The following is a 25,794-nucleotide window of genomic DNA, read 5'->3' on the forward strand; positions in this document are numbered from 1 at the left end:
TTCCATTTCAGTATGATGTCAGGGATGGATGAATGTGCAGTCTGATTCTTATTTTATCAAACCAGTTTGCTCATCCATAGTGTTCATTGGGTAATATCCCAGAGATATGAGAAATGGATCTGCCTTTTCATGTAGATGTTAAAAAGCAGTGCAGTTGGCAGCTTTCTTAGGCTACTTGACAGTTACCTAAAGTTAGCCTGGTTGGCCCTATGTTTTCCAACTTTGGGTTTCTATATATCACCAATATTTGCATTCTTTTTGCAATAAACAAAGTATTGTGCAAGATAGGACATGATACAAGTTAACTCAAGGATGCCTAAATCACTTACGCTCCCTAGAAAGTCATAGCTGATATTATTGAACAACCATTACAGTAAAAAGGGTAACAGTGATTCAATATAAACTGTCCATGGTGAAGAACTGGTACAATTTCTGTCACAATGCTTCTTTTTGTCATAGTTATTCTGTAGCCTAACAGAAAAGGCCCAACATTTAGTGCACATAAAAACTAAAATAGCCCCTTTCTTAGGTTTAATCATACATCCTACCATCTTCAACAAAATCAGAAAGGGATGACAGAAACCTGAGATCTAGTCAATTTAAAAAATGAGTTAAAAATAGTTTTAGTTATTACATCCACCCTTGATTCACCTGGCCATTTTCTGTGGCTAAACAAACACATTTTCCCCCTGCGTTTTTCCTCTCCCTGCTGGTTGTGTGAACATCCACACAAACAATAGGATAAAATGACTAAGACGGGGGGAGACATGAAAATGAAACTGAATATACGCAAAGTGCTGTCAAATGCACAAAGTAAACACACTGATAAACTAGAATAAATGTATTAGGTTCTGATCTCTTTCAGTCATAGGGAGCTTAGTTATCACTGGTAACAATAGTAGGTAAAACATTTTAAGACAGAAGTATGATTTTTAAGGTGCCAGCTTTCCCAAAGGTTTCAAACTTTAATGGTTTCTCTGCCAGATGCAGAAAGGAAACTGCCTTTGATTTTTGACCCGAATAAATCAATTTGATCTACAAAAAGAATGAATTGTTAACTCGAGAAAGCTATTCCTGTCTCTTCTTGTGTTTTACATCAGATTAAACTGAAGGTCCAAATGGCTTGTAAAATCATGAGTCTGAAGTGAACCATAAACAACAGTTAGAGCTCAGTCCTGCCCTCTGGACTGGTATGAAAAGTTGCTGTGGGTTGGGGCAGAAGACGATACGATTCATCTGTTCTCCCCACTCATGAAGAGAGGCACGATCCTTTCAAAGTGCCCTAGAAGGTTGGATAAAATACCAGCCCATTTACCAAATTCCCCAACAGGCACTTTCTGCAGGGTAGTGGGGGTTTTTTTGGTGTTGTTTAGCTGACAGATTTATTTCTTCATTATTAAACTTACAGCTGGCCCATAATTATTATGCTAATTCACACAGAAACTAATAAAAGACTCATGTGGTCTGATTCCACATTCCTTGAAGTCAAGAGCCAAACTCACAAGGACTCCAGTTGTGATGGGTCAGATACCAGTAAGCACTTCTCACAAGTCTCTAAACAGTTTTGTGCAATTACACCGCTACCTCGATATAATGCGACCCAATATAACATGAATTCGGATATAACGCGGTAAAGCAGTGCTCCGGGGGGGCGGGGCTGCGCACTCCGGTGGATCAAAGCAAGTTCGATATAATGCGGTTTCACCTATAACACGGTAAGTTTTTTTGGCTCCCAAGGACAGCGTTATATCGAGATAGAGGTGTACATTGGTTGCCTGTGAAGCTAAGAATCAGGTTTACATTTTTGTTTTTTGTCTTGAGAATTTTAATGACATCTTGTCTGTAGGAATTTGTTTGTATTCATGTCCCTTGTCACATATTTATGTACATTTATATTCACTACTGTATTTATTCCTTCTTAAGATTGACCATATTTTTCATGTCCCTTCTCTTTCCATTTCCCAGATTCCATTCCTATACACACTTATAACCTGATTTTCACAAGTGCTGAGCAACCACAGCTTCTTCTGGCTACAATGAATTGTGGATGCTCAATAAACCTGAACAATCAAGCTAGTCGCCCTGTTTGGTACAGTTATTTGAGGCAGGCTCTTCGGGTTAATTTTAAAACACAGCTGAAGATTTATTTGTCCTATTTATTTTTAGGTTTTTATTGTCTCTTGATTGACTATTTGTGCTTCTTGTTTGAGCAATTACTGAAAAGTCCTTTGATACATGTGGCTAAATAAATTAATGAATAATGATAGAGTTAAAAAATAAACCTTTGTGCAAATTTTCAATTACTCACAGTTTCATGGAGAAAATAAACTATTATAGGCAATTACCCATCCTTTCAGCTTCTCACAAGTAATATTCCACCCCTTTCCTAGATATACTATTAAAATCTGAGGACACAGCATGGTCTAATATGCAGGATACTGGCCTGGGAGTCGGGAAATCTTCATTTTATTCATGGCTCTGCCACCTCACTTGTGTGACTTTGAGCAAATCATTTCATCTCTGTGTGCCTGGATTTCACCAACTGTAAAATTAGGATAATGATACCAGCCTTTGTAAAGTGCTTTGAGATCTCTGGATGACAAGTGCTGTACAACTGTTAAGCATTATTATTATTATGGGGTTATACAAAAAGCAAGGAGCTGCTTTACTAATACACCATTCAAAGGAGGGTGAAATGGGGGTCAGCTTCACCACCTGCAGAAACCAGGAGTACAATCTGCAACCATCTACTCCTGTGGGGCAGCAATGCCAGAAAGGGAGGGCAGGGGGAAGCCAGCTACAAACCTGCCTGAAACCAGTGGTACGTACTCAGCACAGCAGCTGCCCATGTTATCATGGCTGCAATACTATTTATACTTACACTAGCTCTCATCAAGCTACTGTGAGGGTACATAAGCAGGGGAATCACACCACTAGCTTGTAGTGTAGACATAGCCTTGCATCAGCTGAACCTATGATTTTATTTCTTTAACTTGATAGGTTGGTGCAAACTGCTTCCACTTTCTGCAAAGTCAGAAACCTAGTTTCTTCTCAGGAACCCCCTTAAATAGCCCCACATTTAGAACTACCCACTATAAGAGCTGGAATTTCTAACTAGCTTACAGTATCTCTCTCATTACTGCTGGTCTAGTGTGGTCAATATTTAACTGCCAACATTCCCATGATAGTTCGTTTAAATCACAGCTCTGCCAAAACTACAGTGTATGTCCCAAACACTCAAGGGGTTCAATGGAGGTCAAAAAATTGCTGTTGAACTTTCTGACAGTTCTGATCATCCCATAGGCCAAAACATATTTCGCTCCCTTTCCCCCAACAAATTAAGGAGCTTTAAATGTCACCATCTTGCTGTGCAACAAATTACTCTGTATTTCTATAGAATAGTTCAATAAAGAATTTATTTATTACACACTCCAGCAAAAAGTGACAAGACTGAGAAAAGGCATTTTTATCCCTGATAGTGAGGAATATGAGAATAATAGGAAAGTTTGGAACCAGTGACCACAAGTACTTGAACCAAGCCTGGTGAATAATGTGACCACAAAATGCAGCAAAACAAGAGTACTGGACATCAGGAAAGAAGGTGATGGGGAATTAAGAGATCTACTGAGTAAGGTGCAATGGCAGGAAGTTTTAAAATCCACAGGTGTTAAAAGAGGCCAGGAATTCCTATAAGGAATTTTAATTAGGTTGACAACCCACAGTTTTGCTGGTCAAGGTGAATGCAAAAATTTGGCCAGTTTGCTTCACAAAGGGCTACTCAAAATTATGAGAGTTAAAGGAAATCTTTAGTGGAAATGAAAGAAGTAGTCAGTGACCAACAAGAACGTTCTGAGTATAAAAAGCCTTGCAGGGTAGGTAGACACAGACAACAAAAAAGCAACATGGATAAAATACCACCTTAGGGCTAGATTGAGCATTGAAGTATGGTTGATCCCCTTTCCCACCTCCAGGAAGAACACCGGCGAGTCTCAATTTCCTGCCTTTTCTTCTGAGGATAAGAAAGGTGGAGCATTCTCTTTGCATGTCTCCCCCGTCTCTGTCACTTGCACAGGCAAGGGTGGAATAGCTCCCTTAAAATCTAGGGAGCCCTAATGTGGTCACACAGGGACAGAGGGATCTTTCTCCCTCTTACTCCCCAAAGTAGCTGCATTAAGAACAGACAAAATCTGTCCCTTTATGAGTGAATGCTAAGGGTTATGGGGGTGGGGAGGGGAAATAAGGCGATTTTACAAATATATCATGGGAAAATTAGTAGTACAGCAGTAGGATGGAATTTAAATCAATGACGACTCAACAATAACAGCACTACTGCCTTCTTTAAATATGTCTTTAATGAGAAAAAAAATCACAAAGGAAGTTTGAACGACTAGTAAGGAGGTAAAAATAACTATTGATAAATAACAAGTAGAGTATTACAACACTTGGAAAATATGTACAGATACACAAACTGATCCAGGTTCAAGACACCCCAGGAATTAGCTGGCTGTATTGCTGGAGATTATTTTTGAAAAGTGACAGACAACTGGGAATGAAATAGGAAATAATAAATGTAGTAACACTGTTCAAACAAGAAAATTAGAGTAATCCTGGCCATTACTATCATATAAATCCAGACTATATCCCTAACAAAATAATGGAAGCAGTGTTAAGAGGAAAAAGCTCAACAAATACCTGGGGGATAATAGAATTGCAAGCTATAAGCAGCAGAAGTTTATAAATAATAATTCTTCCCTAACAAACAAGATTGCTGATTTGTTTTACAGAATTACAGAATTTGTGGATGATGGTTAGTCTAGTATGGGGGAGAAAAGGGGTGGACTTGCAGAAGAAATTCATAAAGAAGAAATGAATGTAATCTCCTGGTAAATGGAGCTCTCCAAGTGTATTGCACCTGCAAATCTACACTTATTCTCCCTCTTCTCTTCTCCAGAGACATTATTGGAATGCTTTCATTAAGCATTAAGAAACTGAGGAGAAGTATAGGGTGGGGTCACTTCTGGAACATATGGGTCTCAGGGTGACTTGACCCCCTCCCCCCCCAACAGATTTAATACCAAATGTTCTGTAGCTCACATGCCTGGCACATGAGTCCTACAATGTGGATCTGCCCAGGCAATACAACTCCACATATTGCTAGGTAGCCTTCCTTTCCTAGCTGTGGATATTCTCCTGAAGGGAGACACAAAAATAAAGGATGTGAACAATCTGAATTCTAATGCTTCTACATTTCATACTATCAGCAATCCCTGTTGCTTTCTGAATATCATGTTGCTTAACTTGAGCATCTATTTCACATCTCATTAAATAACTGTAAAAGCAACCCTTCCATATGAATGTTTAATGAATTTAGGGGAACATCCCACACCGCAATTTGAAACATGAATTCCAACTAGATAACATTTAGTTTAGGATGCAGCAAGAGACTGCATTACAAATGGAAAGTATTTTGAAAGCAAACATCCAGAGTTTTTAACCTTGTATGTGATTTTCATAATCAAGCTGTTGTAAAGAAATCTTTAATTGGCAAGGAAGTGGGCTATCAGAAGGATTGAGATTTATTAATCCATATTTTCCTGCAACAGCTGCAAATATAATGAGTTAGGCTAGAGTGAAATGCAAATTTGTAATCAATTTGAATGCTTGGTTCAAAATGAAATATAGGGTGTACCTACAATAATACAATAATTATTTATTTATATTAACATAGTACCTCTCATTAACAGAAACCCAAAGTGCCTTTCAAAGTATATAAACAATACAACCCTGATTTACCAATCTCCAATTTTAAAAAGGTGGCGGGAAGAGGTGGTTGAGCTTGCACTGTAATTGGTTGAGCTCCTTTAAAGCCAGCCTCTTTGCAAAGTTAGCTGAGTACCACTAATTGTGTTTTGGACCTCTTCCAAAGGGGAGAGCGAGGCTAGCATGTTTCGAAGAATCTGTGCATTGGGATCACTTTACCCACAAATGAAATGTACCAACCTCTAGATTAGCATACGGCAGATGTTTAACAGTGGCCTGAAATACCACAGCCATTTGACTAAATTAAACTCATAAACCTTACACAAACATTGTCTACCTTACCCAGTTTCACAACTATTACAGAGAACAGGAGGGGAAATAAGCTGGGTATAAAATTTGGAGGAGTCACCAGACCCAGTTTAGAGAAGGAGGAGTTAAGTCTGGGAGCTTGTGAGGTAGGAAAGAGGGAGGGAGATTTTGGGGATTCATTCAAAGGGGTAGGCAAGGAGAAGACTTCAAAGATTTATAGAAGCACACTTTTGGGGGACATATGAAAATCAAATATCTAAGCCTTCTGAGGTTCCCCCATTGTCAGTTATCAGGGTTCAGTAGTTGCTAAATATCCTCAATGAACAATTCTCATGGATGCCACGTAAGCATGTCTAATTTTTTGAAGGAGGGTGGATCTTCATCATCCATCTTTTGCCATGGCACAGGCTTGATCATACTTCCATTGAAGTCACTTTGACTTTTGCCTTTGACATCAATGGGAGAAGGATCAGGGCAACAATATGCACTTAGGGGGCCAAATGATCAGCCTAGCACCCTGTCTAACTAGCTGGACTGGGCCCTGGAGAGAAGTTTCTGGGCTGGGTGTGGAATCCTTCCCATCATCAACAGATTGTGAGCTGCTGAGGCAAAGTTCCATGGAGACTACTACAGCTCAGTGACTGAAGTAGTGCTGTGTGCTCCCAATATACTTCCGTTTCCTCATGGGAATGCTCTGCCTCCCCATCAATGTCCTGCTACCAGTCCCTTCACACCAGAACCCCATTACAGCTTTTGAGGAGGAGGCAGGATTTGCCCCCTAAGGGTTGATATTTTGCACTTTTGGGAACTAGTTTGAAAGTCTTTTTTTGTTGTTGTTGTTTTACTGTGATGGTTTATGAATATTTAATGAAGTGCCTTCCTGCACTAAAGTTTTTCCAACAATAGAAACCATTATTACCCTGCAGTTATGCTATATCCTTAACCGTGCAAGGTCATTCTATTTTTTCTTCCTTGATGTTCTTGCTCCCAAAGGGAAAACACATTAAAAGCAAGGCTAGAGCATCTCCCTGCCAGCAGCAACAAGATCTGGAAAACCAGTGTGTTAATTACCATAATTGGTAATCACCATTCTGAACAGCACTGGCTGGTAAGCAAACTTCGGCTGAAAACCATTGTTATTGTTTATTATTTCAAATCCCCCAAAACTGGAATCCACAAACTACCCCTTCAGCTATCATGACCATTATAAAGGTTCATAATAAGCATTATTATGATGACAATAGAATAGGACATCAGTGAAGCTTATGGTGTGTTTGTCAAATGCTCAAAAGACACTAAATAATTATTTACAAAGTTGGAGCAAAATATATTTGACAATTAAAAAGAAAGGGAAAGAGACAATATACATAGTAATATTTGAGACCTATTGTATATAGCATAGGTTAGAGCAAAGGATCACAAAAAGCACTTTACAGACTTCACTTCACCTGCTAATGTGCTGGTAACACAGATGATAGGTATTCTGAATCAGCAACCTTCACAAAAGCTTTTGTAAGGAGGAATAAGAACCGGTTTCGTGTCCACCCGACCAAGACACAGCTTTTCATCTATGCCATTGAGAAGCCAAGCAGAAATTAATCATCACCTGTGATGAAACCCTAGTGGCTAATCATCCAAACCCTGTCTACCTGGTGGTGACATTGGACCGGACACTTTCCTTCAAAGTCCATGTAGAGAAGACAAAAGGGAAAGTTAGCGTCCGTAACAACAACCTCTGAAAGTTGGTTACCTCAACGTGGGGAGCCAATCCAGATACTTTGCCAACCACTGCTATTGCCTTGTGCTACTCCATAGCACAGTATGCCTATCCAGTGTAGGAATGATCTGTCCATGCTAAGAAATTAGACCCTGTTTTAAATGACAGTTGTCGTGGAATAACAGGATGTCTAAAGCCAACACCAAAGGACAGCCTGTACTTAATGGCTGTCATTACACCACCTGATATCAGGAGGAAGGTAGCAAGCCAAAGGGAAAGATCACAGCAGATGAAAGATCCAAGGCATCCATTTTATGGTCACACAGGAATAATCAAATGTCTTAAATTGTGAAAGAATTTTATAACCAATGTTGTGCCTTTGGATACGACAACTGGCTAGGCATGATGAGGTTATGGAATGAAAGACTATGCATAGTAGGATGCACTGAAATAGATCTGGAACCCCAAGAGGATCTTTCCAGAGGGGCCAATACAAACTGGTCAAAGAGGAGCTGCCTGAACCACTTGCGCACGCAAACTAGCAGATCAAAGACTAATATGATCAAATGGGGTGCACTCTAATGACACAAATATATGCGAGGTGCAGCCCATGGAGCACCTGCTCATTTGCCAACTCTTTGGGGAGACCTGTACGAAGAAGAGCCTCGCTGTAGCAATACAAAGAGCCATTGCTTGTGCACAGTTCTGTGACAAGAACTCGAGGAGAAGAAGAAGAAGGGGAAAAGTGAAGAGTAACTGAACCAGATGAAATTAAACCAGGAGGAATTTTAATAGGTATCATGAATTGGAAGTAGGTCAGTTTACTGGAGCTACTCTGCACAAAAAAGGAGCCATACCTTTAATGCACATTGTGTGATCATCCAAAAGTCTTCCCTTCAGCAATGCAGGTTCTGTCTAGACTTGTATTCAATCTGCATTTGCTGAACCGGTTCTAAACAGTTTTATATTGTTTAAGGCTAACTTGATCTAAACAAAGTTGACCCTATCCCCTCTGCTTAGCCAAACTAAATATGAAGTAAGTTAGCATGAACTGGTTAAAAACGAGTGTCATATTCACAATTATGAGCCAGGTGCTTAGCACTCCCCAGGGATACAAAATAGGTTAATTGGCTGTTGAATTGGTGCTCCGTATCACCCAGGCAACACAAAAGCAACTAGAGTGTATTGATGAATCTGGACCCATATATTAGAATCTTATTCAGAGTCCATGGAGGTCACTGTAAAGATTTCCATTGACTTCACTGGGCTTTGGATCAGGCCTTTGAACCAGTTCAGCAAATAAATTTGGCTGAAGCATGGATGAGGCTACAGTATGAGTTTAGGAACCTGTGGGGAGGGATTGTTTTAATATTGACTCAGAGGTACAAATATTCTTCCCTATTTCCTGCTGCATCTCAGTTTTTTGGGGGAATCTGGCTAGACTGAAACCCCTCAAATCTTGTAAGGTCTGACAAACCCTCAGCTGGAGCTGGTATGGAAGGTGAGAGGTTAAGAGGTAACCTTAATTTATTGAATACTGAATTGTGATCCATGATGAAAGCCTATTGTTTCTCTCATCTATCACAAAGAAAAAGAAACAAATCTACTACTGTGGTAAAATGAAGCTTAACAACATTTGAGAGAGAGACAGGATTCTCATTTATGGGTTTTGCATTTCATTGTCTTAGTACATCTGTTCAGTAGAGTATAAATTGCATTTTGTATGATGATTTCTTAGATTCACAAATAAAATACAAACTCAGAAAGATTTAAGCATTTGGAGAGGCTTTAATACATCTCATGTGATTGCCCATTATGCTGAATTTCTGGGTATGCTAGCAGTGTCTTTGTTCCCTTGGTCCACTGTCTTTGTTCCTTTCTTCGCATATCTTTGCTCATTAAAAGTGGACAGTACTAACAGTGTGCGATTTGTGGGAAGGGGTGGGGATGGGAAGACATCCTTTGGAAAGTGACTAGGAATGTAAGATAAATACTTTGGGATTTATCACACATAATTTCCTTGTTTCAATCTTCGTTTGTTTTACATATCTGATGCTTGTGAGATTGCATGTAAAATTACATGTCACTGGATTCAGATGATAGCTATGTACAAAGCTATTTATGGATAACTAAACTCTTTTGGTTGTGGTCTAATATTATTTCATCTAAGGTCAAGTTCGCAAGATGATCTGGAGTTTCTTCACTGGAGAATCATCTTTCTATTTTTTTTATATTGGCATACATGCATACATTTAGTTCCAGCTTTTGGAATTATTTAGAAGCTGGAGTTTACAACAACAAATCCATACAATCTTCATATGCAGAACCATTTTTATTCTTAATACATTATATTGGACAGTTTAAAATCAGTTGAAAGTAAAGTGAAATATCTTTCCCCCATTCTTCTACCAATCACTAAGGTTATGTCTGAGTAATAGCAATAAGCAAGTCTGATGCTATCAACACCACAAACTCAGCCAGACAATTAAGTATTGCAGTTGGCAAAATTACTTACATTTTGCAGCTGGACTCGGCTTTGTGCCATGGTTTCTGATTTTGCCATCATGCTGGAAGCATTAAGGCTATAGGTTTTCCCATTTTCTGTCTCTTTCAGCTGTTCCTGAATTTGTTTAGTTTGTTTCCTGCAGGCAGAAATACAATTCATACAGAAATGCACTTGTTTTTTCCATTACAATAACTATGATATTCTTATATCCATGCTCCCCCACCCCCAGCCTCATCTTGTCTTTCATCAATGATGCTAAGAACTTTAGGTAGAGTAATTAAACACAGATAGCTCCTAGTGGATTAACAAACATGTCAATCTGGTAGCTAATCTACCAGTATCTCCATATATTTCAATGCAGCAAACATTATCTAATGAAGCTTAAAGCAGGGAAGAAAACAGATCCTGATTTTAAATGTATATAAATGTATAAAAGTATATTAAAATACTGCACTATAATATTAAACTAGATACTGGTGTTGTAGTATTTTTGTAAGAAAATAGAGCATCCACTGTGCATTCAACATAGCTCACAAATAGCTTTGAAAGATTAAAGAACATGTTTTCATTTGTAGCAGAGATTTTTGGCCAAGAAACCATTGTTACTGCCGATTTATTATGAAAACTGCCATAGGATCTTTGACTTTTACCTGAAAAGCATTGTAGATTTGATCTTGGTTTAATGACTTTAACAGTCCTGCTTTCCCCATACACGCAGGAAAAGCACTGGATATCAGCCCAACTGGCAAGAAGACAAACTCTTGGGTGGGACTTAAACTCACAACCCTATATGCTAGAGACGGAGGATGCTACTAGCTGAGCCATAATGACAAGCAATGTTCAGCATACAATTACAGATTTCATTACTGAATTTCTACATCTAGTGCCATACTGTACCATCAATCTGAGTCCTAAAATCAGTACATCACTGAGGATGGGATGCAATAATCTGCATTTTAAATATTTCTTTTATCTTTCGAATGCAGACAGCCCAGCTGGGCAGTGATTATTAACTGGACACATTCTTTGGCCTTTTATCTCTGTGACTGTTCATTCAGCCTTGATAAGCTACAGAGTGACTCCATCAGACTTTAAATTACCCATAAAAACTAATTACATTTATTTTTTTCCTACAGAAAATAGTATACACAGCTGCAGCAGCATTCTTTGGGTGGCCTTATAAAGCCTACATTGAGACAGCTATACCGGCATAGACCCCTTGTGCAGACGCAGCTGACCACCAACAGAAGGAGTTTTTTCTGTCAGTGTAGGAACAACACCTCCCCCAAAAATGTTAGCAACATCAACAGAAGCTCTCTTCCATCAAAAGAGCTGCGTCTACACTGGGGTTTTGTCAGCAAAGCTGTGTTAGTCAGGGGTGTGTTTTTCCACATCCCTGACAGTTATAGCTAAGTTGACATAATGTTTAAGTATAGACCAAGCCCATCTAAGAGCAAGAACCACGCTTCACACCAGCAATAGCCTAAATTTGGACAAAGCTAAGTATTTTCAGTAAGGTGCTGAACTGAAATAGAAAACCCAGAGGGGAGGAAATAAGATTTTCTTCCCTTTTTGTGTTGAAATTTGATGTTTCAATGAAAAACTCCATCACATTTTGAAAATGTTCCACCAATCTAGCACTCAGTGCCCTCTGATGCCAACACTACATTAAGGATCTAGTTTTAAACAGCATACAAAGGGTTAAGAATTGATTAACAGACAGTATAAACATGTTACAAATGTGAGTAGTATGTTTGTAGGTAATTTAAGGTCATTAGTAGAAGAGGTTATAGTCCTGGGTTTCCCATACTGTGAGAATTTTTGAGACTTTGACATTTTTACCATCCCAAATGGGATGAAAAGTTGAAATCTCAAAATTTTTTACAAACTGAACAAAATTCAGATTGGGTCAATCATAATGTTTTGATCAATACAAAATGTTTCATTTCTATTTTGACCTTTTAAATTTGTTTTTCTTTTACCTTTCCCCCCCTCTACATTAACTTAATTTTGAAACAAAAAGTTGTATTGAACCAAAAATATGGAAGTTTTTCATTTTGAAAATGTCAAAATGGGATGGGCCAATGATTTTTAAATGTTGTTTTTTTTTCCCAACAGAATTTTCATGGAAACCAACCCTTTCCTGCAAATGATTTTGTTTTAGATGAATCAGCATATTCCAATGGACAAACATTTAAATTTCTTACAAGCCAGGATCAGAGATCACCTACTACTCACTTGTTGGACTCTATAACCATCAATAAACCATTTATTAAAACATCTATAAGATTTGTTAACTTTTTATAAACTATTTATAAATATATTCATATATTTATATTCATATAAAATGTGACCTAAATAACGATAGCCAAACCGCTTACCAAAAGTAGCACAATATGATGAAACTTTTGGATAAAAATATATAATAATAAACAAAAATAATAAAATCCTCATTTTTATATTTATATAGAGACAGAAAGAAAGAGAAAGAAAGTAAGTCTGGGGCTTTCTTTCTGTATGGCTACATTTCTTCACTCACACAGTTATCTAAACACACAGGGATATTCAACTAAGCTCTTGTAACGTTTAACATTTGGAATAAACTTAATTGGGAGTCTAAAAGCTTATTCACCAATCAAAAATGATCTACTATTTGACATTTTCATCCTATTTTATGAATATGGAACCTAGAGTTAATTATGGATTTGTGTATATTAAATTCCTGCAACAAGTTGTAAGATGTACTAGAAACTATAAAAGCCAGAAACAGCTGGTATTGGTTGGTTACTACTTAAAAGTCATTAGACAATTAAAATATTTATTTTGAAGTTTTTATTTGCAAAACAAATGGGTCTTCTTTCTATTTTACAGATGTTCTGCTAACAGATGGTATTAACTGCTGTTATTTCTGCCCTTCAGTCAGAAATGATAATTCAAGTCATCAGTGTCCATACAAATCAAAATGATACAGAACAGTCCAGGTTCTGTTTGCAGTAGTCTCCCTCTATGTTTAACCCTTAAAATACTTCTCTGATAACCCCCAAATGAAGACTTGGAAGGACAGAGTCTTTTAATTCCTCTGGCAATGTATTTTAAAGGTTTCGTTTGGTTTTTAAATATCTATATTGAAAATACATGGAAAAATATCATATGAGGCCAGCAACAGGAACTGTGTAATAGTCAGGTTAAGTAACTCTAGATTTTATTCAAGTAAATATTATTTTTTCTAACACTATCAGAGATTCTCTGAGACACAAGGTGGGTGAGGTAATATCTTTTATAGGACCTACTTCTATTGGTAAAAGAGACAAGCTATTGAGCTTCACAGAGCTCTTCTTCAGGTCAGACCAGAGATTCTCTAACTTTTAGGGACATTTTAATTTTTTGGACATGCCATAAATAAATCTAAATATTACCCTACATACAATGATATGTGGTCCTAGGGCTCTGAATATGTGGGGAGGGCAAAGCAAGGGAGATCCTCTGCTGTGACTGAGAACTACCCTTTCAGAGGAGGGGGTCCTTTGGGTTACCACTAAGAGAGGTGAAGCTGACAGTGTGACTCCAACAGAGCCAGGTCAACAGGGAGTAAGAACAGATCCATAGGGGGTGAAGAATCAGGGTGTTGGCTGCTTCCATGTAGATGGCCCTGTGGCTACAGTGGATCCTCCAGGATATGCTGGTTTTGGAGGAAGGAGTCAAATCCATGGTGCTTCCAGTCATCAAGGGAAGGGTTTAGACAACACTCTGAAAGGACTCCAAAACCTACAGAGATCCATCCAGCTTCTTTTCCATCTCTGACCAGGTCCAGCCATTTCCACACATCCATGATGTCTCCAAACACTGCCTGCCTCCTTCAGACCTGTGGGCAAACCCTGTACCACCACCTGTTTGTGTAGTTACATGGCCTCTGATGCCTCTCCTGCAGTCTAAGCCAGGAGGTGGGACTATGTCACAGATTTACAAGAATCAAAAAGAGGAGGCCACTTAGGGAATTCAATTTCTGATACAGTGTGATAGTGCTGGAGTCAGATGTAGCTATCTTTGGAGAATTAGGGATGGCACTCTGGCTGGTGGATTTGGTTTGTTTGTGTGGTGTGTAAGGCCTCTGGGAAATGGCACTGTAGCCAGACACCCCATTCACATAGGATTTACAACAACAAATTCCATGTAAGGTATATAAGGGCCCCACTGGAGCAATTTGCTCTGGACACCAAGGAAGAATTAAGTTCATTCACCTGCAATCATCAGTAACAGTACTATTCCATCTCCCCAGTTCTCTCCAAGCTTCATCTCCCAGATCCTGGCACAGACATCTGTTCCTTCCCCATCTCAGCTTCAGCCCTTCCCAATCTCCTGAATCATGATTCAGACTCACAAGTCTGTGGACAAATTGTAGCAACCAGAGCTCCTGCACATAAGTCACCATCCCCGCTCTTCCCCATGAACTGTAATGGATTGGAGTGCTGATCTGATCTAGATTCCCACCATCCTTCCATAGTGGTGCAAAGGGGGACACACAGTTAAGTAACTGTTTGTGTTTTGTTTTGTTTTGTTTTTTGAGGAGAGAGGCATGTTTCTCTCATTTTCCCATTGCCTGTATGTATGTCCTTCCAACTCAGCATTTAATTCCTCTTTCTCTCAGCATCCATTCCATGATCAAGTTGAATTCCCAATCCCACCTTGGAGGGAGAGCAATTCCTTGCAGATCTGAGATACGAGTTAAACCTTGCTTTCTACGTCAAGGCTACATGCTGCACTCACAATTTTCACTACGAAGAAGTTCTATATGAAAAGAGGAGCAGGGAGAGAAAAGTTCCATTTCTTCTCCCACTATATCCATCTGACCAACACTACATTCAGACTCTGGGTTCAAGGCATACTCTGGAAAAATTAATGTAGCAAATCAGAGTGAATGGGCTTCAATGAAATTTGAACCAACCTCAGCCTTCACCTGAAACTCAAACCAAAACTGTCTTGAGGTTTGAAAAACATTTATTAACCTTTACTATTATTTTTTTCTATTTTCATACAATACTTGTGCAAGTCCTGATTTCATCTGAAAACAGAAATGACAAAACATCATAAAGGAGGCAGTTTTGATGAGATTTTGCAAACACAAGAGGTTTGGATAAGCATCCAGGTACCTTCTCTGAGGTGGTTACAACTTAAATTAGACACATAACTTAACAAACGATATTAAAAGACGATGGTTGAGAGGGGAGGAGAGAAAAAATTGAACAATGGAAAGAGAATACAGCTGTTTGGAAAGCATTTTATTACCAGGGATGGACATTGTATAGGCTCATATATTTCTTGCTTGTTACTATGTTATTTAGTTAGATGAACTATTCACAAACTATTGTCCATAGAATGCTAGTGATCTATCAACACTTGTTGGTGGGCTGCGAAGATGTAGCTGTATATGTCTGCTAATTATGCTCCTTGTTTCCAGCTGACAGAAACAGAAGAGGAGTGAAGGGAGGGGAGATGGAATGAAGCACAAAAGGAGGCAGTATGATTAACCTTTTTTTCCTCCAAAAGGACAAAACATTTATTGCCCTATAATATTGCACTGGATTTACATTGGTGGAACTGAAATCAGAATATGCCTATAAACATCTTAGTACTGAAAATTCAAGGAAGAGAGCATTTCCTGTTACTTCAAGGGAGACAAAAGATATCAGAAAAAAGAACACATAGCACTTGTAAAGCCTAATTTTGAGTGTAGACTCGGGTACAGGGCCTTCTGAGATCACCATGGAGAAACTTGCTGTTCTAGACTCTCTTTAGAGACATTACCAGTTTATAACATGCTGGAAAGCCATAGAATAAGACAGACTAGACAATAAACATGCTAGATGAAGGCTCTTACTTTGTTTTGAAGTAGAACGCAGCACAGAGCATGCCCACTATGACTATGCCAAAGACGATACAGGAAATAGACAGCACCTGGCGTTGGTACACCTCTTCGCTCTCTGTGGACAGTAAAATTGAGAATTATGATAACATCAAAAACAATATTTGTGAAAAAAATGGTTGTCAATATTTTATTATTTTAACAAATAACAGACAAATCTCAGAGATTTGGGAGTTTGGTTCAGCTAAGAACTCAACAGTTTTGATGCTCCTCTGTGGTCTAGAAAACAGTTAAGAAAATTTACAGTAACATGGCCTCTCATGAGATTTCTTGCTAATGGTTCTCAAAGACACTGCAAAACATATAATTAGAAAGACTTAGGATTTTAATTTTATCTTTGGCCTCAGTAGTAATTTCCAGTCTTGTTAGAATCATTCTGAATATCTCAGTGGTTAAAGAACCTGGGCCTAAAGACATAGCCAGGACTGAGCAAAGCTTGTTAAAGTTTCACAAGGCTCACTAGAATTCAAGCATTTTTCTAACCGAAAAATGAAGTTAGTTTTTTGTTTTGACTAAGTGGTACTACTATCTCTTGCTCCCCATGTCATGCCTTGGATTCCAAGCTTACAAACAACATAAAACACTGAGTGATTTACAGTGCTATTTTAAAAAAATCAATAGAGTTGGATGAAATCCAAAGACTGCGATGCTACACTGCACAGGGCATTGTTTCATGGAAGCTTCTTAAAGTAATACATGATAAACTTTATCATTTTCTAATTAATTTGAAAGCAGAAACTGAATTGAAATAAACAAACTAGCAAAACAAGAAAAAAACCACACACATACATGAATGCCAACATCAGCTGGTTAATATACAACTAGAACTCCACATATTGAGTTTGATCAATAGCTCCTTAAAAGTAAGGCTTCCCCTCCCCCTGGCTTTCCTCTCCAGGCTGGCAAGGTGTCAAATAGCTTGGTTCATATCATTATCCCTTAATATACTGCAAGAGAAGATAAGGGCACAAGACTGCAGGAAAATATGCAGATATAGAAATATCTAAATGCCAAAATAGGTTTTCTGATGGGGATTGAGGAGAACATAGAGGTGATATATGCAAGTGAGTGAGATTGGTTATGTCTGTAATAGAGCTGACTGAAATTTTTTGAACATAAAGGAGGGGTGTGTTTTTTGTCAAAAAGGGAAAAGGCATGGTACAAGCAATGTGTGATCCATAGACTAACCCAGCTTTCCTTTCTGGGTTTAGAGTCTTTCAGTGCAGACTAAAAGCAGTGTGAGTTATACCGGACTCAATCCTGCTACCCTTACATGTGTTGGGTAAGGTGGTACTAAACCATAGAAGGAGTAGTAGAATTGGGAGAATGGGAGTTTAAAAAACATAAAAGTGATTCTCTTTCAAGACAGTATATACCTACAAGTAAAACCCTAGATCCATGACTTGTACATAATATCAGCTTAGTGATATATTATGTAGTATTGACAGAGCAGTGCTAGCTGTTGAGGACTGCACACAGACAGCATTCCTCACAGTATAGATTGCTAGTTATTCAGGGGTAAGAATTTTAACACTTCCCCTCCTTGGCAACTCTATTTTACCATTACTAACCACCTTTAAACCTTAAACATGGCCATTTATTACTTTAAAGGTCTTTGCCTGGGTCCTCTTTCTCCTGGTAATAATATATTGTAATTAGGGCTGTCAAGCGATTACAAAAATTAATTGTGATTAATCGCGCTGTTAAACAATAATAGAATACCATTTATTTATATATTTCTGTCTCTTTTCAACATTTTAAAATATATTAATTTCAATTACAGCACACAATACAAAGTGTACAGTGATCACTGTATATTTATTTTTATTACAAGTATTTGAACTGTAAAAATAAAAGAAATAGTATTTTTCAATTCACCTAATACAAGTACTGTAGTGCAATCTCTTTATCATGAAAGTTGAACTTATAAATGTAGAATTATAAGCAAAAAATAACTGCATTCAAAAATAAAACAATGTAAAACTTTAGAGTATACGAGTCCACTCAGTCCTACTTCTTGTTCAGCCAATCATTCAGACAAACAAGTTTGTTTACATTTGCAGGAGATAAAACTGCCCACTTCTTGTTTACAATGTCTCCTGAAAGTAAGAACAAGCGTTCGCATGGCACTGTTGTAGCTGGTGTCGCAAGATATTTATGTGCCAGATGCGCTAAAGATTCATATGTCCCTTGATGCTTCAACCACCATTCCAGAAGACGTGCCCATGCTGATGATGGATTCTGCTCAATAACAATCCAAAGCAGTGCGGATCAAAACATGTTAATTTTCATTATCTGAGTCAGATGCCATCAGCAGAAGGTTGATTTTCTTTTTTAGTGGTTCGGGTTCTGTAGTTTCCACATCGGAGTGTTGCTTTCTTAAGACTTCTGGAAGCATGCTCCACACCCCGTCCTGATCAGATTTTGGAAAACTCTTCAGATTCTTAAATCTTGGGTCAAGTGCTGTAGCTATCTTTAGAAATCTCATATTGGTACCTTCTTTGCGTTTTGTGAAATCTGCAGTGAAAGTGTTCTTAAAATGAACAACATGTGCTGGGTCATCATCTGAGACTACTATAACATTAAATATATGGCAGAATGTGGGTAAAATAGAGCAGGAGACATACAATTCTCGAGTTCTGATGGGGATTGGGGATTCAGTTCAGTCACAAAATTCAGTTCAGTCACAAAATCAGTTAACACACTATTTTTTTAATGAGCGCCATCAGCATGGAAGCACATCCTCTGGCATGCTGGCCAAAGCATGAAGGAGCATGCGAATGTTTACCATATCTGGCACATAAATACCTTGCAATGCCGGCTACAATTATGCCATGCAAATGTCTGTTCTCACTTCCAGGTGACACTGTAAATAAGAAGTGGGCAGCATTATCTCCTGTAAATGTAAACAGACTTGTTTGTCTTAGCTGAACAAGAAGTAGAACTGAGTGGACTTGTAGGCTCTAAAGTTTTACATTGTTTTGTTTTTGAGTGCAGTTATGTAACAAAAAATCTACATTTGTTAGTTGCACTTTCATGATAAAGAGATTGCACTATAGTACTTGTATGAGGTAAAGTGAAAAATACTATTTATTTTGTTTGCCATTTTTACAGTACAAATTTTTGTAATAAAAAAGAATATAAAGTGAGCACTGTACACTTTGTATTCTGTGTTGTAAGTGAAATCAATATATTTGAAAATGTAGAAAAACATCCAAAAAAATTAATACATTTCAATTGGTATTCTATTGTTTAACAATGTGATTAATTGCGATTAATTTTTTGAATTAATTGCATGAGTTAATTGCAATTAATTGACAGCCCTAATTGTAATATAAATACAAATTCAAATATTTATTTTCTTCTACTACTTCTAGTGCTCATTCAATGACAATTAATAAAGTGATTCAGTCAGATACTGTCAACTCCCACAGACTTCTCTCCCAGTGAAATCTGAGATTCAAAAAGGCACAGTAATTTTTACACAAACACACGTCCACATATACCCCCTTTATTCATCTAAACTCGCCCTGGATATACTAAAGTTCCATAAGAAATTGACTGACTTAGACAGGAAAACAATGGGAAATTGCAGTAAACCCTGTTCTCATCAGATATTTATTTTTTTTGGCCAATTTCCAAACAGGCTTGTGTAAACTCCAGATCTGCATTAGATGTTGCTGAGCCAAACTATGTGTTTTTCTGGTGCAAATATACATGAACAGTGAAGCAGTGTTCTCTTTATTACCCATTCCCATGGTTGCTTACATAAGTCTAATCCTGCAAAGTGATCCATGCAGGCAGACCTTTTTGGCCAGATGGATCGTTTTACAAGAGCGGGGCTATCGTCATTACAGAGTTTTTCAGTTTAATAACTCCCAGTCATCCTGCTTTTGAGTAGATACCAGCTCTGGTAGATTTTGCTGAAAAGCAGGCTGTGTCCATGCTGCAGTATGTAGCTACATGTGTCAGTGAAAGGCTCTTGTAGCAGGGAGCTGCCAGAGCCTTTTCCTACTGCAAAGAAAGGCTTCTGCAGTGGGCAGCTGCCGGTTCACAGTGGGGAACTACAGGAGCCTTTCCCCAGTGGAGTGAAAAGCAGAAAGGGAGGCATAGCTTGGGCTAGTAGAGAGCTGTGTAGGATACCTATCCCCAGTTTACTCACCTAAGCAGAGCCTCACCGTCTACAGTATTCCTTATACCTGTGCTATGGGAGCTAGCTATGTAAGCACTCTACACACCACCGAAAGGAGTGTGCTGTGCAGACATACCCTATTACAGTAAGTTCAGAAATGTAATAAAATTTTATAATAATATCTCCAGATATGGCTGTCACAGGGGCATATCTAAATCACATTTTGAGTCAAGGTTCAACTCTGTATTTCTTTTAACCAAACTGTTTTGCCAGTATCTCCTTAATGCTTATCCAAACCCCTAGAAGTCTGTGGTACTGGGCATTAGGTTCTAATATCTTACCCAGACACAGTTCACAAATATACAAGTTCCTTAGCCCTCTTTCTTGTTTTTGAAATACAGGAATTGCAACAATATTAGGCACGTTGCAGTTCTGTGGTACTAAACTTGTTTGCCATTAATGTGCTAATCTTAAAATCCTCACCAAGAACTTTCCTGTTTTTTTTGCTACTTGTTTCAGAAATTGTGTGTTTCATCTGGATATAGTAACCTCATTTCTGTTTTCTTTCCTACCCTTGTTGTCATTTGAGATTGTAACTTCTGTCCTCATCAAAAAAAGTTTCAATGATAATTTTTTTCAATTTAAAAATGGGGTTTTGTCAACTTTTTTTTTTTTTGCTTTTAAAATTATTGAAATAAAAAATGGGGAAATATGATTTTTTTTTCATTTCAAAATTATGGAACATCTCTTCTCTCTCTCTCTCTTTTAACCTCACCTCACTAGAAAAGTTAGGGGAAAATAAAAAAGTTAAAAGAAAAAGTAACATTCTCTCTAAGTGAGAAAATGAAAATTTTCACACAAAATTTTGAATGAAAACAAAATTTGTGTGAAAAAACCCCACAATTTTTAACAGCTCTACTTCCTATGTTTTTCACATTGTCTGGAAGAATGGGGCCCAGTCATGGCTGGAGCCTCTAGGTGCTACTATAATACAAATACAGACAGACACACACCTATATACAAACATGTTAAATTACTGCCACTATAGTATTGGAATACCTTCCATGGAAAATCTACAGCAATAGATAAGTCCCCAATAAATTTAATGGAGTTTCTGCTAAACTTCTCCCTGTTCAGGGTAGAAATTCTTCCTGAAAATGGAGTTTTTGTTATGATTGTTTACATTTTATTAATTCACTTTTTTAGGGGAGAAGAGTGTGTGTTCATATTTTGAGTGTCATTCTTATAATGGAAGGGCCTTTTCAAAGAGGAAGGTTTTGCAGCATTTCCTAAAGTTGGCCAGACTCTGGATCCCCCTGATCTCTGGAAGATTGTTCCATAGGCTGATCCCCTCAACTGAGACTGCTTTGTACCCAGCTCAGACATGCTACCTTTCTCAGCTTTGTGATCTACATTGTCCCAGAGAAGCACAGCTCTCATGGTAGTTCATAAATTGAAATTCTGTCTTTAATGTAGCTGGGGCTTGATCCATGTATCATTAATAAACAATAATAAATATACCCTGAGGTTACCTTATCTCTGGATGCAAAATGGATGGCAGCTATTGTATTTCTTCTTTATCGCTCTTTTACCTAATAATTCATCTCAGTTTAAAGTGTGACCGAAAATATGGTGCTTCCCTTTGTATTTCCATATTTACACACCTTGTTAAATAAACTACCATAATTATACTCCTAAAAGAAATACTCTAGGTAGTTGCCACATCATCTAATTAGCAAACAAGAAAAGATCCATAAGCTATAAACCAACACATCAACCAACATAAATATTTCTGCTAAAGAGTTACAATAAGAAGTCCATTTAGAATTTACATAGTATTTAAATAGTATTCCAAAATACTCAAGAAAATACCCCCTTGCCGAAATGAAATAGGAAAGCATTGTGATTCAGGGCATTTTGTTTAATGAAAAGTATGGAAAGAAGGCATTTCCTAAAATGTAAGAACCAAAGAATCACTGAGGGCAATAGGCACTTCGGGTCCTGGAGGCCAAATCCTGCTCAGCATATGCAACATTGAATCAATTTATCAGTTTTTATGTTATCTACTTTTTCGCCCTTTAATTCCCAGAGAAGATACATGTCTCTCCCCTCACCTCCTGTCACCTCATCCCACTCAGCCTGACTTTAAACTGCTTACAAGGCCAATGATCTTCTCTGAACTTATCCCATATGTTACTATTGCCATCAAACTCAAAATGATTGCCAGTGATCCATAAAAGTAACTCTTCTTCCAACACTCACTAGCACGCCATGTAGTCACATTTCATCCTATCAGCTACTGAACAAAGTGCATATAACATCCCAGAAAGTATGGTAGTCTTGTTCCTGAGTCTCTTCTGCTATATTAAATCCACTCTTAAAGTTTCTGATCAAAACTTACGCATGGACTTAACTTTTTTTTCTGTGAGTAGACTCACTGATTTCATTTAGGTTACTGAGTGTGTGGAAATGGAGCACACACTTAAGTCTTTGCAGGACCAGGGCCTAAGACTGACAACCTATTTGTCTCAATATTGTCAGTTCTAAAAAATATTGTTTCTGTTGTGTAAATGAGATAAATTATGCCTTCATATACCAGTACTTTGTCATGAAAAGGAAGAACATTGTTGCAAGGCCTTAGAGAACACCATACATGATACTAACTGTGTGACTGGGACTAAAATAGATGTACTGTGACTCATTTAATTAAAACAGATTGTGCTGCATTTGTAAGTAATTAAACCAATATGGGCATTGCTGCCCATGCCTGTGAGATGCTCTTAATCTCTTACATGTTTAGGAATTTACTGGAATATCTTTGGAAAATATTCCACAAAACAACTATGGAGAACCACCTTGTGCATAAAATTACAATAATTCATCAAAGTATTCCCCTTGGACTTCCTACGTCAGTGGTGATCAAATCAAAATCAAATAGGCCCACAAACATCCAACAGAACAATTAACTAATAAAATAAGAGAACTAAAAAATAAAGATATTTATTTTATTTATTCATTTTAAAATAAAATGTGTTAGGTAGTATTTACTTAAGATTTGGTCTTTAATTTTAAATATACATGTACATTTATATTGACACTGTAATTTCTCTTAGAAATATTAAACCTTATGCAATCTGTTATCTTCCTCATTTCCATCCTAAACAGACATGCTGGGGTTTGCTGAACATAACTGCATGTTATAAGATAAATTTAAAAAAAAATAAAAGTCCCATATTTTCTCATTGTTATGTCTGACATGCACTTGCTTCCCAAGTGTTTTTTCTCATATAAATGCCAAAGCAAATTATGTTAAAATAATTCTATGCTTTAGTCTTCACCACATAAATGCTAGGAAATTCAGAGCTTATTCTATCTTCACTCCTAAGAAGAGTGGCTCAGAATAGAAGCAGCAGCATGGTATAATGGATAGCCCATAAGAAATTCGAGATTGTATTAATAAATTGTGGGCTGATTTTCTCTGTCCCTTTTGTGGGTATGCATGGAGGGGGACATGATACAGGCAGCCAGCCTCCTCATCACTATGTAAACACTAAAGACAATTGAAGGCCCCCTGCTCAGGAAAGTGCAGGGACAGTTCTACCTTTGTGCTTCTGTGGAGATGAAAAAAGCTCTGCTATGGTTCCTCCTTCCTCTGCACCAACCTGCAGAGGTGTCTGGAGGCACAAGTGGGAGACTGTGGCAACATTCAAACCCGTGCGCACTCTCAACTTAGTGCTGGAGAACTGTGGAAGGTACTGTGCTTCTTATGTAGCAAACTGTCTCCGCACTCTCCCTGGAATGGTGAAGCTCCATTCACCCTCAATATGGACCAATGAGTAAATGTCACAGTCTGAACCTGAATTTGTAAGATGAAATAGATTGGGTCCACTGTATATTATAATTGTATCACGATAATGTCCTCATATATTATGTCTGACAACCAATACTTCACAATATTAATGAGACCATATTACTAGATAGAGTGGCCTCTACCTAGAATAGCAAAGAGACCATATTGTGTGTATGCTGAACACAGCAAAAGAAAAGATGAGTATTTTACCTTTACTTTTGGGATGCCTTAATTTTTGAGTGCAAAATTTCACAATATAACTGTTGCATTAGAACTAATTTTGTGTGTGTAATACTAACTGACTATGAATTAAGTATGGTGGAAAGTCATTATCATGGAAAAATAATGCAAAGATGCACACTTTCTTTTAAAACCTTAGCGTCTCAGCTATTTCAGGTATAGGCTAATGAGCTGCAAAATGGTATTCTGTGCATGGATGTACCAAAAAGTATTCCTCTACTAAAATATTTCTATCAAACCCGTCCCCTAAACAATTTCCACCTTTATCTTCCTACATTTAAAAGGCGAAAAAGAAAAGGAAGAGACAAATTTAATATAGAGTAGAACCTCAGAGTTACGAACACCAGAGTTACAAACTGACCAATCAATCACACATCTCATTTGGAACTGGAAGTACACAATCAGGCAGCAGCAGAGACAAAAAAAAAAAAAAAAAAAAAAAAAAAAGCAATACAGTACAGTACTGTGTTAAATGTAAACTACTAAAAATAAAGGGGAAACAGAATTTTTCTTCTGCAGAGTAAAGTTTCAAAGCTGTATTAAGTCAATGTTCAGTTGTAAACTTTTAATAAAACAGCCATGTTTTGTTCAGAGTTACGGACATTTCAGAGTTACGAACAAGCTCCATTCCCGAGGTGTTCCTAACTCTGAGGTTCTACTGTATCTCTGAAAATATAGGTATGCTAGGAGTGAAAATGCCGACAGTCCCAGCAGCTCCACAATGGCAAGAGCAGCTGCTTACTGGAACATGGTATTTTGATTTATCCTTTTATAAACACCAAAGTTGTAATTCTGAAGCTAAATTGATTTTAAATTTGGTTCCCTATAAATTAATCATTTCCTTTGGTCTCAGGGCATGTTTAGAATTTGTGTCAGGTATAATCGGCACTCAAATCTAACTAGCATTGTAAGCTTTCATTAGGTAGTTTCAATGTAATAAATTCATTAAATCTTAGATCTGAAATAGCTTCATAGACAGTTAATGGGATCAAGGGGTGACTCATTCTTTACCAAAAAAATGGCTGATATTACTGATTAGAAGTTTTCATGTATTGACATTCCATCATTAAGACAACATGATTCCATTATCAGGCTTATCCATTCACATTCCATTTTAGCTAAGAGCGATAATGTCATTCCTTATCAGTGAAATTCATTATCTGAGTCCCATCAGGCTTGTTTTAGTTTGTTGTTTTCCTTCATGAAAAATTCAATCTTAACATTTGTCATGCAAATTCCATGTACCAGCAAACAAATACCTGCCATCATCCATACAAATGGTCTTGGCCTATTAAACGGCTTTCTTGAGCTTCAATAACAATAGTAAGAATTATGTTTAGGTGACATTAATTGTGTGTGT

The 25,794-nt window shown here is 37.6% G+C and overlaps 1 protein-coding gene across 3 annotated transcripts in view; it reads right to left on the reverse strand.

The window, feature by feature from the left end:
- Positions 1-25,794, reverse strand: part of NRG3 (neuregulin 3) — a 915,071-nt gene that overhangs the window by 30,010 nt on the left and 859,267 nt on the right. For all 3 annotated transcript variants that reach the window (XM_065407905.1, XM_065407904.1, XM_065407903.1), the window contains exons 5-6: positions 16,168-16,270; positions 10,302-10,428 (exon numbers count right to left, since the gene is read on the reverse strand). In XM_065407905.1, the coding sequence (XP_065263977.1) occupies positions 10,302-10,428; positions 16,168-16,270 (230 nt within the window). The remainder of the gene's footprint in view (positions 1-10,301; positions 10,429-16,167; positions 16,271-25,794) is intronic.

The sequence above is a fragment of the Emys orbicularis genome, chromosome 7, assembly GCF_028017835.1.
Source record: "Emys orbicularis isolate rEmyOrb1 chromosome 7, rEmyOrb1.hap1, whole genome shotgun sequence".
NCBI lineage: Eukaryota > Metazoa > Chordata > Testudines > Emydidae > Emys > Emys orbicularis.